The 13,131-nt window shown below is 44.0% G+C and overlaps 1 protein-coding gene across 3 annotated transcripts; it reads left to right on the top strand.

Annotated features, from left to right (window-relative positions):
* The first annotated feature begins 4 nt into the window (after positions 1 to 4).
* Positions 5 to 11,375, top strand: hic1 (hypermethylated in cancer 1). 3 transcript variants are annotated; one of them, XM_026369404.1, is made up of 2 exons: positions 5 to 311; positions 6,444 to 11,375. In XM_026369404.1, the coding sequence occupies exon 2, from the start codon at positions 6,461 to 6,463 to the stop codon at positions 8,636 to 8,638; it is 2,178 nt and encodes a 725-aa protein (XP_026225189.1). In that variant the 5' UTR covers positions 5 to 311; positions 6,444 to 6,460; the 3' UTR covers positions 8,639 to 11,375. The 3 variants fall into 3 exon arrangements, with proteins under 3 accessions (XP_026225189.1, XP_026225173.1, XP_026225182.1); XM_026369388.1 differs by lacking the exon at positions 5 to 311 and adding an exon at positions 1,878 to 2,022; XM_026369397.1 differs by lacking the exon at positions 5 to 311 and adding an exon at positions 1,894 to 2,022 and having other exon boundaries at positions 6,428 to 11,375.
* The last annotated feature ends 1,756 nt before the right edge of the window (positions 11,376 to 13,131 follow it).

Consider the following 13,131-nt stretch of genomic DNA (forward strand, 5'->3'; position numbering starts at 1 on the left):
CCGGCAGGTTTTTGGTCCGACCGGACCCCAACGCAGGCTGAAGTGTCAGATAATCTTGTCAACACGTGAGAAGTTCAGTATATGGAAGAGGGCGAAAGAAGGGAAAACCGGGAAAGAAGGAGAGAGAGAGAGAGAGAGAGAGACAGACACACACACACACAGAGAGCGGGCTGCAAAATTACGCGGAAGAGACGTTTTAAGAGAGAGCAAGAGATAGAGAGCTGGACCTGGGGTGAAGACTGCGGAACTTAATGAGGGAATGCCGAAAAGGAGAGCAGACATACGGCCAGAGCACCAGACATGAGTCCGAGGTAAGATTACGATACGGCGGAGAGGCAGGGATGTGATCCACGGTGGCGTGTGGTCACACGCTGTCTGAAAACAGCGCTTGTAGTGAACTAGTGATGCGTATTTGCAGCTATAAACACGCTTCCTATGCCCTTTCGTTTTGAGCCGTTGTAATGATGGAGCATCTGAATCACACTGGGCCTGTAAAGCCTCAGTCTGACGTGCAGCACCTTCCCCTGTGTGAGACCGATTGATTTTTCTAATTTCAATCTTGACGTCCTAACATTTCAATTAGGCCAGACGAGTTTCAGCTTAACACAGTAAAGGTTCGGCTGACAGGCAGAAATAAGCTCACAATTAATATAACTAAACATTAAACGTGTATTTTAATACTGAAAAGGGGAAAGCAGCAGTTTGACAGTCTTGTCTCCATCGCGCACTCAGTGTTTGACTCAGTTTTCAGCTGATCATAGGAATAATGGGACATTGGGGCTTAAATGAGTTCAGGGGAAGAACTATGTTATTTTTTTTTTTTTTTACCAGGCTGCTGCATTATTTTAATGTAGCCAGAAAAAGGCCTTTGTTTTCACAGCAACTTAAATTTACAGTCAGTAATGTTTCACCTCGTCCAGGTGATGGAGGAGGACTTTTAACTCCCCAGCAGGTGTTTTACCTCCTGGGAGAGAGAGAGAGGGAGATAGGGAGAGGCAGGGAGGGAGAGAGGGGGGTGAGTGGAGGGAAGAGGGGCGTTTGAAAGTGTTTAAAGTGTTTAAAGTGGTTTATCAAGTCTCCTTTTAGTTTCCACTTAGCTAATTGTTCTCTTTAAGTGAAGCCAGGGGGCCTCCTGTAAGGCTCCACGTCTTGTCGGGGGGGGGTGTGGGGGGTGAGGTGGTCTGCAGGGAAGGTGAACGACACCGTCATTCAACACCTTTATTCTTATTACTTCATGAATCAAAAAACAAAACAAACAAACACTCAATTGTGAGTTGCTTTTTTTTAAAAAAACCAAAAAAAAAAAAAACAAAAAAGAAGCAGACAGAAATTATGAATTTAATTTTGCCCATAGCAATAAAATGAAATACGGTTGCGTTCAGGGGGCAGTTTAATTCCAACACCTCCTCTGAAACTCCACTGCACACATGAAGTGATCATAAATATGGAGCAGTATATACCTATGTATACAATAGTCTCCTGTCTCTTTAAGACGATGTGCTGAGAAGTTCAAGTCGGGGTCACTTGAAGTTCCTGCCCCCGATTTTACCTTTTAGTTTTATTATAGACTGACATCACACGGGGCGCTAAAACACTTAAGGCGCATAGAGGCTCCATTATCATCCCTGTGCGCGTTATTGCCCCGACTCCAAAATAGCTAAGGAAATTAGTAGAAAAAAAAAAAAAACAGGAGGAAACTGGTGCTGGTCAAAGCACGTATTTTTTTTTTTATAAGAAGAGATGAGAAAGAGGGCAGAGGAGGGGCAGAGAGACTCAGAAAAAAAAAAACGAGAGGGAGGGAGGAAAGTGGGTGGGAGGACGGACCGAAGGAGCGACAAGAAATTCATATCAATTAATAATCGTAAAAAAAAAAAAAGAGCTGGCAGACGCGTTCGGAAAACTGGCATGGTTTTTTGGAGGCTGGCAGTTCAAAGCTGAAACGTCAGATATGACTCCTAGAGTCTGCCGAGATGATCATTAAGGGAGACTTAGATCGGATGGCAGAAGACTTCGGGCATGCAGGTAAGGAGCCGACACGCCGCGCTCAGGCACCCGGACAGGAACACGAACAGAGGCACGCTCAGGTTTTTATCCGTCAAACTGCGCGCTGTCACTTTGTTTTTACTGAATCGTGGAAATTATTAGTGTTTTAGATCGTGCAGCCTGGTGTTTCGTTTTTAATTCCAGCAGCGACTAGGATTTAGATGTCGACCAGAGATGCTCTGCGGATCTTTCCCCCCCCCCTCACTGTTTGTTGGGAGCAGGGTTAAAGCAGCAAACCTGCTGTTATTTATTTCCGAACATTTAAGCATGCACAGAACCATGTGTTCATTTTTGGGACCTCTCCTCCATCACTTACTTGGATGAATTCATATCGTGTTTTTAAAAAAATCAGCCAGGCTAAAAAAAAATCCTGCGATTTGATTTAAACAAGATTTATTTTCCTACATCTCCCCGTCGACTTTAAATGATTGTTTTAGGCTGTTTAATTTTTTAAATGTTGACTTCTATCTTTTTAAAACCCATATTTAATGTAAACCTTCAATGGAACTGTTAAACGGACACTTCAGCTTATTCTGTGATAATTTCCCTATAATAAATAGAAGCAGGAAGTTAACAGCAAAAATCATAGAGTCCCTCATGGACGTTAGGCTATAAAACAGGCCTGTCTTAATGTTACTGCTGTGCACAAAGAGTCTGTGAAGAATATTATGGGAATATTTAGGGACTTGAGATTTTTAGTGTGTGTTACTTTATTAAAAAAAAAAAAAAAAAAAAGCTGCATGATTTTAAAAAGCTGCTTGAGAGAGATGCTTCTCCGAGCTGCTGACAGGTCTGGAGACGCAGCTAGAAGAAAACAGCTGTCTGATCCATCTCTAAGAGCAGGGGGCTGAGAGCCGAGGCTGTGCGCCCCGGAGCCGCTCGTCAGTCGGTTTACTCCAAAACAAGCGACGGGCGCGGTGAAACCGAGCAGGACGGACCGGAGACGCGGAGAGGACGCGTCCTTTCGGCGACGCACCAAGTCTGCACACAGCTTGCAGAACGCGTCAAGTTCGCCAGCTGCAAAATTCATATATGATCAAATGAGTTGGATTTTCTAGTAAGTTTCTAGTCATCCGTGGTCAGGAGAAGAGAAAGAACCCATGCGAATTAAATATATTATCACTGAATTTAAATCCTGCTCGAATTGCAGCGCTTTACCAGATTGCGTCCTGTTTATGTGCATGTAAAAATGAAAACAATGCGTGTTCAGTATTTTAATATATTAATATGATTTGAATGAAACCATAATTTAAGATGGAGAAGCTCTGCGTTTCTCCGCTGCTGTTTTATGCCTGTGCGATGACATTTAGATGCGCAAGTTCAGCAATTCAAACAGGAAACTAACTCTTCAACTCGCCATGATGTTTGCTGACCTGAGTAAAACCCAACTTGTTCACCTAGTGCATGTTCATCTGCTCGATCTGCGCTTCATCCTGCAGTTTTTTTTTCTGTCTTCAATGTAAACTCGCAGTCTGTTATTTCCTGCACGTGAAGCCTGTGTTTGCCTCTCAAGAGTCACAAAAAATGACAAATACAATTAATTCGTTGGATAAAAGTAATATAAGAGTACAGTAAGTGTCTTCCTGCTAATTTACACTGAGTCTGTGCTGCAGTGCTGCCTTATAAATTGAACATAAGCCATATCTGAAAATGGTCAAATGGGTTCTAAAATAAACAAGGCTAAATGAATATGGGCAGCAAACTGAAATAAAAGAAAATAAAACGTCAACACAAGGTTTTAAGCAGATGTCTGGAGTGTTTATGTGACTGAGGCTGAATGTCGAGGTGGGACGTTTAGTCTCCCACTTCACCCCAAACCACAAACATGACAAAACAGACACAACAGAGAGACGCTGAATATTAATCTAATGCAAAGAACCGAATGCCATCAGCACCATCAAAGTTTCCTGAGCATGTTGAGGGGGAGGAGGAGAGGAGGGGAGGGGGGGGGGGGGGTCCCCTGTGCATCTCAGAGGGATTCCTAATTTAGGAGTGCAGAGTTTGAATACGTTCAGGAGGAGATTACATGTAGCAGGCTTGCTTTGAGATGTGCTCTCTGAGGAAATATAGCTGCAATCATAGCTGGTGTCTGAACAGGGTGCAGTCACATTACATGTGCCCTCCAACCCCAGCACCTTATAGGACACCATGGTGTTGTCACTCTAACAAACTCGACCCCTAAAATACTCACTTTGATAACCGCGACGGGAAAGGGATTCTTATTGTCTTGGCGGAAAACTCACAGCTTGCTTGACAGTTGTTACCACAAGTTGTTACCAAATTGAATTTGTTGTACATGCAGCACGTTGCAGGTGCATAGAAATATTGCTTTGTGGCTTTTTCTTCTACTAGCCCATCAGAGAAGATTTTATAAAATGTGTAAGGATGTATTAAATGGAAATTTAAATGTCTTAAAGGGTCTGAAATTAAAATAATGTCTGTCAAAAATCTGGATTTGAAGAAGGCATAGTATTCTGAAACTGTCTATAATACTAAACTGTAGATCACATATGGATGAGACTGAACACTGATTGTGTGTGTGTGTGTGAGCACACAACGTGTCACCCTGCGCCCCACAGTAACCAGCCACAGTAAGCCGAACACCCATTAATGCAACAGCTCTGCAAAAGTTCAGCGAGTTATGGAAAATACTTGGCCTATTCCTCATATCGCACTCGTTTCTAAACATGTTTGATCTGACCGACGGTGAAATTTATAGTAAAATATGACCGTTGAGTAATCAAAGCCAGACAGAAACCAGAAGTGGAAACACTTTAGATGACAACTGGGGACATGATGGAGTGTAAACGCAGCGTAAACCTCCCATACCTGCCTTTTTTATTCATAGGCTTTTTTTTATTTTTTTTATTTTAGATATTTATGACCAGATAATACTGTAAGTAATAATTAGCACGTAAATCATACCTGAGGACAGGACCTTTCAAAATAAAATAAAAATAATACTGTATTCAACAGATATATTTTTCTTTCTACTGATGACTGAACGTACTGACTTTTCATTTTCCATTTCATCAATCATGATATTTCCCTCTTACAGGCCTGACGCTGAACATGCATTTACAGAAATACACCACTAAAACTGTGCCACGGAGGGACCCAGCGTTTGGGAAATATGTCGTTTTTAGCAGCAGACTCTTGGAGAACAATAGGTCTATGAGATTTAGCTCAGGATTCTCTGGAATACTGCGTTCGCTAGGTCTTTTTTTTTTTAATTCCTACTTCTCCATTCTCGTGCTGAGCGTGTACACTGCATGAAATAAACAAGAAGTGAATGAGCTAGTGTCAGGAAGACTGTGATCAGACGGATGACATGATATTTATTTAGTTGCTTGTTTCCCATCAGTGAGACTAAACCCTCAGGGACAGTTTGAGACGTTTAATCTCATAAGTAAACTATCCTCAGATGCCACTGATTGAACAATACATGGTGTTTTATGTATGCAGCTGATATAGTTTATTTTAGGCTTGATGGAACAATTAGTGTTGATGTTTGAGTGTGTGTCTGTGTACGTGCGTGCGTGTGTGCTTGCATTAGAACTCTGGAGCATCATTTGAACGTAAAATATTGAACCATCTAATGTTGATTTACATGCCGCGCGCTCAGCGTTCCTTATATGACTGGGCAGAAAGGGGAGCCGAAAGACCTATCTTTTTTTGGATTGGTCCTTCCCCCCACAGGTTTATACCTGCTGTTCATCATGCTTGTGAAACATTCATCCCATGCTTTGTTTAAAAATCTGCACACCACTTTTGGAAGACTTTATCAGGAAGCCAGCAGTTATAAAATATCTATCTGTGGTTCTCTGACTTTACCTCTTTCTCTCTTTTTGCTCGCTGCAGAGGAAGTGAATGCGTAGACTTGAATTGCTGATAATGAGAAAACCATCGCAGCCGCTCACCTTAAGCAAAAGTTCACTTTTACTGAGTGACCTTCGTGTGCACTTCCCACACAGAAATTCTGCATATGTTCCACTGAATAGAATCTATGAATTGAACATTATTATGTAGATATTTATGAAACCAGTCACTGATAAAACTGAAAATATCCTTTTGACTAAAATGCTGATAACTTAAATGATGTGTTTTAATGAATTTGTCTATATTATTGCTCAGACGTATATATCCATTTAAATGGTAGCAAAGACTATTATTCTTTAGAATGTTTTATTGTTTGATTTGGCAAACAATCATTCTGGCACTCAAACCTCTCAAATAAATTCTGATATAGTCTGACGTACAAATCGTAACTTTTCACAGATTCAGTTTAGAAAATGCACAAACAGTAATTACTGTGGTGTAGACAGTTGCACAATGATTGTGTTTTTGAGGCTTGAAATGCTGACTGCTGCATGACTTTTTACAGATATCTGTTGTTGCAGGTGGCAGATTGAAGACGATGCTGGATGCCATGGAAGTTCCAAGTCATGCTAGGGATCTCCTCCTGCAGCTCAACAGCCAGCGCACCAAGGGCTTTCTGTGTGATGTTATCATTGTGGTTCAGAACGCCCTCTTTAGAGCTCACAAGAACATTCTGGCTGCCAGCAGCCTCTACTTGAAGTCTTTGGTGGTCCATGACAATCTCATCAACCTCGACCATGAGATGGTCAGTCCAGGGGTCTTCAGGGTCATTCTGGACTACATCTACACCGGCCGCCTTAGCGATGGAGACCCCACCTCTCCCACTGAACCAAATCTAGCTGCCGTCTTGGCAGCAGCCAGCTACCTTCAACTGCTTGACTTAGTGGCTTTGTGCAAAAAGAAGCTGAAAAGAAATGGCAAATATCCTCCCCGCACAGGTCCCGCATTTCTGCCCTACCCAAAGATGGGGCCCAATAGTATGGGCAGATATAGGGTTTCTACCCCTGTCATTCAACCCTGCCCTCCAGGAGGAATTATTAATAACCTTGCACCCCGGGCACCACTAGAGGAGCTAGTTCCCCATCGAATAGCCATCCATGCTGGGGAGCTCTATGCTCCCACCTCCACCCAGGGCTCCCAGGTGTTTCCGTCCCTGGCATCGGGTCTGCCTGCCCAGCTTGGTCGCTCAGCCCACCCTGAGAGGAACTGCTCCCCAAACTATGGTCTTGATCTCTCCAAGAAAAGCCCCAACTCCCATTCTCAGCTCACACCTTCCCAGTCCCACTTGGCAAACACTCACAATGATGAGGAGCGGGACGAGACGCTGAGCGGCCGCACAAGTCCCATGCAAGGGACCAATGGAAGGTCCTTCCCCTCAGAAAAAATGGAGTCAACCGATCAAGGGAGCTCCCTAACTCCTCCACCTTTCCCACACCTCAACCAGCCTCTTGGCCCCCACCTCCCCCACCTGCATCGCTCAGGCTCCCAGGGCACAGATCGCTACCCGTGCCCCACCAGCCCAGACACCCCTACAGATGGTGGAGATGCAGGCAACATCTATCGCTGGGTGAAACACGAGCCCATGTCATACACAGCTGAAGATGAAGATGAGGATGAGGAGGAGGAGGAGGGGGGTGAAAATGGAGACCAGCATCACAACCATCACAAGGCTGGGGAGGAGAGTGAAGGAGGAGATGAAAAGAGTGGGTCAGGCACAGAGGAGACAGGCAGCAGTGAAGGCCGCCCGTCCCCTCCTGGAGCAATGGGGAGGTTCCACATGCCATACGAGCCAGAGAGCTTTGGGGACAATCTGTATGTTTGCATTCCCTGTGATAAAGGCTTCCCGAGCTCAGAGCAGCTGAATGCACATGTTGAGACACACACGGAAGAGGAGCTGTACGGAAACTCTGGCGGGGAGATGGGAAACGGCAATAACAGCAACAGCAAAAACATCAGCAGCAATACAAATGGTTATGGGAGCCTGAACAGCAACAGCTTGAACAGCCTGTCCCATCTGGAGACCAAGTCGAGCCACGGGCTGGGCGCAGGAGGCATCGGGGAGATGATCCGACCCTATCGCTGCTCTACCTGTGAGAAGTCCTACAAAGATCCAGCCACTTTGCGCCAACATGAGAAGACCCACTGGCTGACACGACCTTACCCCTGCAGCATCTGTGGCAAGAAGTTCACGCAGCGTGGTACCATGACGCGCCACATGCGTAGCCACCTGGGCCTTAAACCCTTTGCCTGTGACTCGTGTGGCATGCGCTTCACCCGCCAGTATCGCCTCACCGAGCACATGCGCATCCATTCCGGAGAAAAGCCCTATGAATGTCAGGTGTGTGGGGGAAAATTTGCCCAGCAGCGCAACCTCATCAGCCACATGAAGATGCACAGCAGTGGAGGGACTGCAGGGGGCCTGACCACAGATGGGAAACTGAAGCTGGACTTTGCAGAGGGCATCTATCCTCTGACTAAATACACAGCAGAGCATCTTGGGCTAAAGCAGGAGAAGGCCAATGACCTTCTCATCCAGGCCCAGCAGCAACTGGTAGCTGATGCCAAGGTCATAGAGAGCCTGTACCCACTGTCCAAACTGGCCTCGGACCACCTGGGCATCTCCCATGACAAGATGGATGTCCTGGGCCAAACCCTGCCGCCTCCTCCACAGGCCCTTTCTGACGGCCGCACCATTGACCGCTACTCACCCAGCTAAGACATATGAGCTGTACAAATGGCATCATAAATAGGTCTGTGTGCACACACAACTTGCAGTATTCTAAAGCCATTCACCTCAACTCAGTATTTCCTCTGCACCTCAGACTCAGACCAAAAGGAAATGGTCTGCTAATGCACACAGAAATGTGTGAACTCTAAGTGCCTTCCTATACATCTAATGTATCCTAAAATCCTCCTTCACAAAGGAGGTCTGTGCTATCCCGTGACCAAGAGACACTCGCTCTAAGAAGTGCAGTATTTATGTACAGTGTATGCAAAGAAACGGTTCTAAACAAATTCCAGCCATTGAGCCAAAGTGACGAATTGAAAACCAAAAATTGTTGTATTTATTTTTGTATTATGGTGAAACCCAAAGAGAAACTGTTGCAAGGAAGTGTTGCAATCTGACCCTAAACCTGTGTACTATTGAGTATCACCTGTGTACAAAAAAAAAAAAAAAATGTTAAAGCACATAAGGACAAGATTCAGGGTTTGTGTCCAGGCCTGAGTGGAACTTTTACCAAATGAAAAACTCTTCTGGACTTTAAAGTAATGGGAAGAGATGTATTTTCTTTTTTTTTTTTTTTTTTATTTTACGTTTTTGGGGTACTGGACAATTTATGTATCTCACCCTCCAAATCCTTCCCATCATGTTCCCACTTCTTAAGTTTCCAAGGGAATGACTAAGCGATAAGAGCAATTGCTTCATCATTTCGGTAAAGTCTCTGCTGGGTTGCTTTTCTAAATAACCCACTCCCACGCATATTTGTCGTGGATTATGGATCCTACTAAGTGACAGTAATGGTAGCTTAGTCCGGCCAACGCTCAGCGTGTAACCCTTCTTGAGCTAAAACTTCCTCTGCATTTGTCACCCTTTAGCTTTCAGTTGTTATTGAGATGCAGCAAGCACAGCCCTGTGATCTCATAACTGGGACATGATTGCACATACCCAACTGATGACACACTAATCCTTGTTCATGATGAGTGTAGCTTCATCTCATGGTGTAGATGAAGCACGGGTGTTGCCTCTGACTTTGCGTGTAATATTTACATTTATGGCTACAACCTGAAAGAGAGGCAGGGACCAGGTCAGACCTAATGACACAGAAATCTGTCATTTACTGTCAGGAGCGATTGCTCCATTCACAGCAGCCTGATGATTAATCATGTGGCGGCAGATGCCGTGTTGGACGCCGCTCCACTCCACTGTCTGACCTCTCATTTAACCTCCCTCCCATCTAGCCTGTTGTCTCAGAGCCCTGCTACTGTTGACAGGCCAAAGTGAGTGCTGTACTCAGCCCTTTGCCTTAAAAGCGCACGATACGCCACACACATACGCGCCCCCCCCCCCCCCTCCACACAAACACACACACACTTATCGAGCTGCTAATCTGTCAGTGATATGAACACAAGCAGGAGTTTGCGGGTCTTTCTCTGTAAGCCAGCGGGTGAACAGCACACCCCAGCTGCTGTGCTTCAGTAATCCCTGTGAAATCTCACTTTCTCCTGGACAGTTCGCACTCTTTTGCCAGCGCGATGTCCCATTTCATGCCTGCCATCTTACTCGACTGATCCACTTATTAAGATCACATCCCAGTGTAGCAAATGTCTCGCGGCCTTGCCTCCCTTTTTCCCGCTGGTATCAAATGCGGAAACAAAGAATGACATATTTCTGTGTTGGCTGACCAGCGGTTCCTCCAGCTAAAAAACAAAAGAGCACTTAAAGGTTGTGGGTTGAAGGCGCATTCTTGTCTTTAAATGTTTATTCCAAAGAACATGCTGGTCTTTCCCTTGTGTTCTCTTTTTCCTTCTTCCACTTTAACTGGTCTTTCATTCATATTAGACATGTCTGACCACTATAGTGCCAATGCCAACCTCAGTGGGTGAATGTGAAGACTAAAAGCCATAAATACACTGTGATACACGTAGTGAATCTTAAAGGCTTAAAAAAAAAAAAACATAGACAATGTGCCTGACTTATGGGATTGTTTTTCTAATGTAAAAATAATTTAAGGGCTTCTTTTCTGTAGCATATGATCATATCAAACATGTTGTTTCCTCTCACGCCCTCTTCCTTACGTCTTTTTGATTTGAACTGAAAGCGGCGCACGTGAAACTGGTGCTTACCTCAGGACTGAACCCAGCATGGGGATGCTAAGCTTTAGTAAACCTTTGAACAACACACACACACACACACACACACACACACACACACACACACACACACACACACACACACACACACACACACACACACTCTTTTTTTTTTTTCTTATTAACAGGGCTGTTGTCCTGTGTTAAACCTGTGGTTATTTCTGTGTTTATATATTTGTTGTTATAATTTGTTGGTGGAGAGATAACGTGATATGATTTTTTTTTTTCCTGGTTTTTATTTTTACTATGTGGTGTACATTTTCTATTGTGTCGCTCTCAAAGAGGCTTGTGTCGGTCTGACCAATTCCATTGTTACGAGTCATTTTTGTAGTATTACAAATTTTCTGAACCACACTCGAAGTGACAAGTCTAGTGATTTGCCTGCAAGACATGATGTGTGCTATCAGTCCTTGTCATCTTGTTTGGTCATATAGTTTGACCCCTTTCTCCCGTGGTTATTGAACTCTCTGGACGAGAGTCAGACTGAGGTCATACATGCACACAAACACACAGGAAGCCAGCTTGTTTTGGTTTATGCTTCTCGCTTTTAGGCTGAAACGTTTGGGGCCACTGTTGTTAAGCTCTGTAACAAAAAAACGGAAGATTAGGGTAATGGAATATTGGTAGTAGGAGCACGGTTCACAAATGTGTACGCATTTTAAAAACCTAGGCACAGGCGGATGTCAGTCGTGGGAATTTTAGTCCCCTCACTCCCTCTCATTCACGAGTTTAAATGAAATCTGTCCCCTCCTTTACCCTGCCTTACACAGTTAAAATAACACAAAGTGTTTCCACTGTCACTTCAAATCTGTGCAGGGGGAAAGAGCGAGATAATGCTTGACCACTTCGCTAGAATGTGTGCTGTTTGAAATTGGCTTAATTGCATTAATGCATACGGCAGACAGAGGAGGGGCAAATCTGTGTATCTAAAGAAAGGGGGAATGGTTCGCTTGTCCGTTTGTGTGTCCCTGTGCTACTTGAGCGCACGAAGGGCTGTTAATGCATGTCCTGGGAATAGGGTTGGGGTGAAGGAGAAGAGCTGAGGAGCAGGAAGTGAACTTTTGGCTGATGTGTTGTGCTAAGCAGGATGTGCCGTGTGTTTCTGCTCAGAGGCAGATAGAGAGAGACGGAGAATGGGGAGGGAGAGGAGCAGGGAGAGCGCAGCAGGGTGGACACGAGCCATTGTCTCAGTATGAAAGCCTGTTCGTACTTCTAAAACTTCTCCATTCAGAAAACAACCAGACTGTATCTTCTCTTTTCCTTCCCCTTTTTGCTCTTTGGGAATAAACGTCTGTTCAATAACACAGTGATACGACATTGGGGCCTTTCAAGGGCTGCACGGTGAGGAAGCCATTCAGACATTTTGTTACAGTTTGAGGATGTTGTGGATTAAATCTTCTGACATAGTTTTGGTCACGGGAATTTATTACAATTTTTGCCCAATATCATATCCACATTGTACGCATTCTTTATAAAATAGGAGATGTATGAAGAGCCAGGCAAAGGCTAATGTAAATCATAATTAAAAAACTGGCAGTATTTCTTTTGCTCTGTGGTTGATTCAATTAGTAAAATTAGAAGCATCTTGTTTCAATTTACTGGTGAAGCCACTCGCCCCATGGGGTTTTATACCATATGCCTTTGTTAATGTTATTTATACCAAACAATCAACCCAGAAAATCTCTCGTTGCCACCAGAGTCGTTAAGATGAAGATGTTTTGTCATAAAATTAGGAATTTATTAGTTGTATTAATTAATATAATGAGTGAATGCAAATGTATATGTGGAGTAAGACAAACCACCAATCATGACACACAGTTGATCTTTTAATTTTGATACCGTTTTTAGGAACTTTCATTTCTTTTAATTCTCGCATATAGAATAAACAATATATAAAAGTAAAAACATATATAGAAATAAAAACAGTCTGGATGACTTCCAGTGGCCCCGTGTAGACCAAAAAGGGGTTCGGCTTAATGTTTCAAAAATGTTAAGCATGCCTTTAAGCTTTCTACCAGCGGCGGCAGGCCAATGTCACCTATGCAGCTCCGACAGGCTGAACAGCGCTGATCTGAAATCATAACGCTGTTTGACATTTATGGTGTTTCCCGATGTGTGCCAAAAGGACTGAAGCACTTAGCAGACGTTGCAGATGCTCAAAACAAAACGACAGTTTTTGTAGTTTCCGTGGGTTGCACTAAGCTTCTGACCAGTTATGTCTTGTTATTTTCGGGGTGAATCTCGAGAGCACGGTGCAGACATGCCTTTAATGTGCAGTGTGCATGCTTACTTATCACGATGACTTATGTTTCAGTTCAAGCTAGAGCCAAATATCAT

This window comes from Anabas testudineus, chromosome 13, assembly GCF_900324465.2.
Source record: "Anabas testudineus chromosome 13, fAnaTes1.2, whole genome shotgun sequence".
Taxonomy (NCBI): domain Eukaryota; kingdom Metazoa; phylum Chordata; class Actinopteri; order Anabantiformes; family Anabantidae; genus Anabas; species Anabas testudineus.

Excerpts from the sequence above, each read along its gene's own strand:
- hic1 (XM_026369388.1), top strand. The coding sequence starts at position 1,971 with ATGATCATTAAGGGAGACTTAGATCGGATGGCAGAAGACTTCGGGCAT. Across the intron at positions 2,023-6,443 it reads AGAAGACTTCGGGCATGCAG|GTGGCAGATTGAAGACGATG; the intron begins GTAAGGAGCCGA and ends CTGTTGTTGCAG.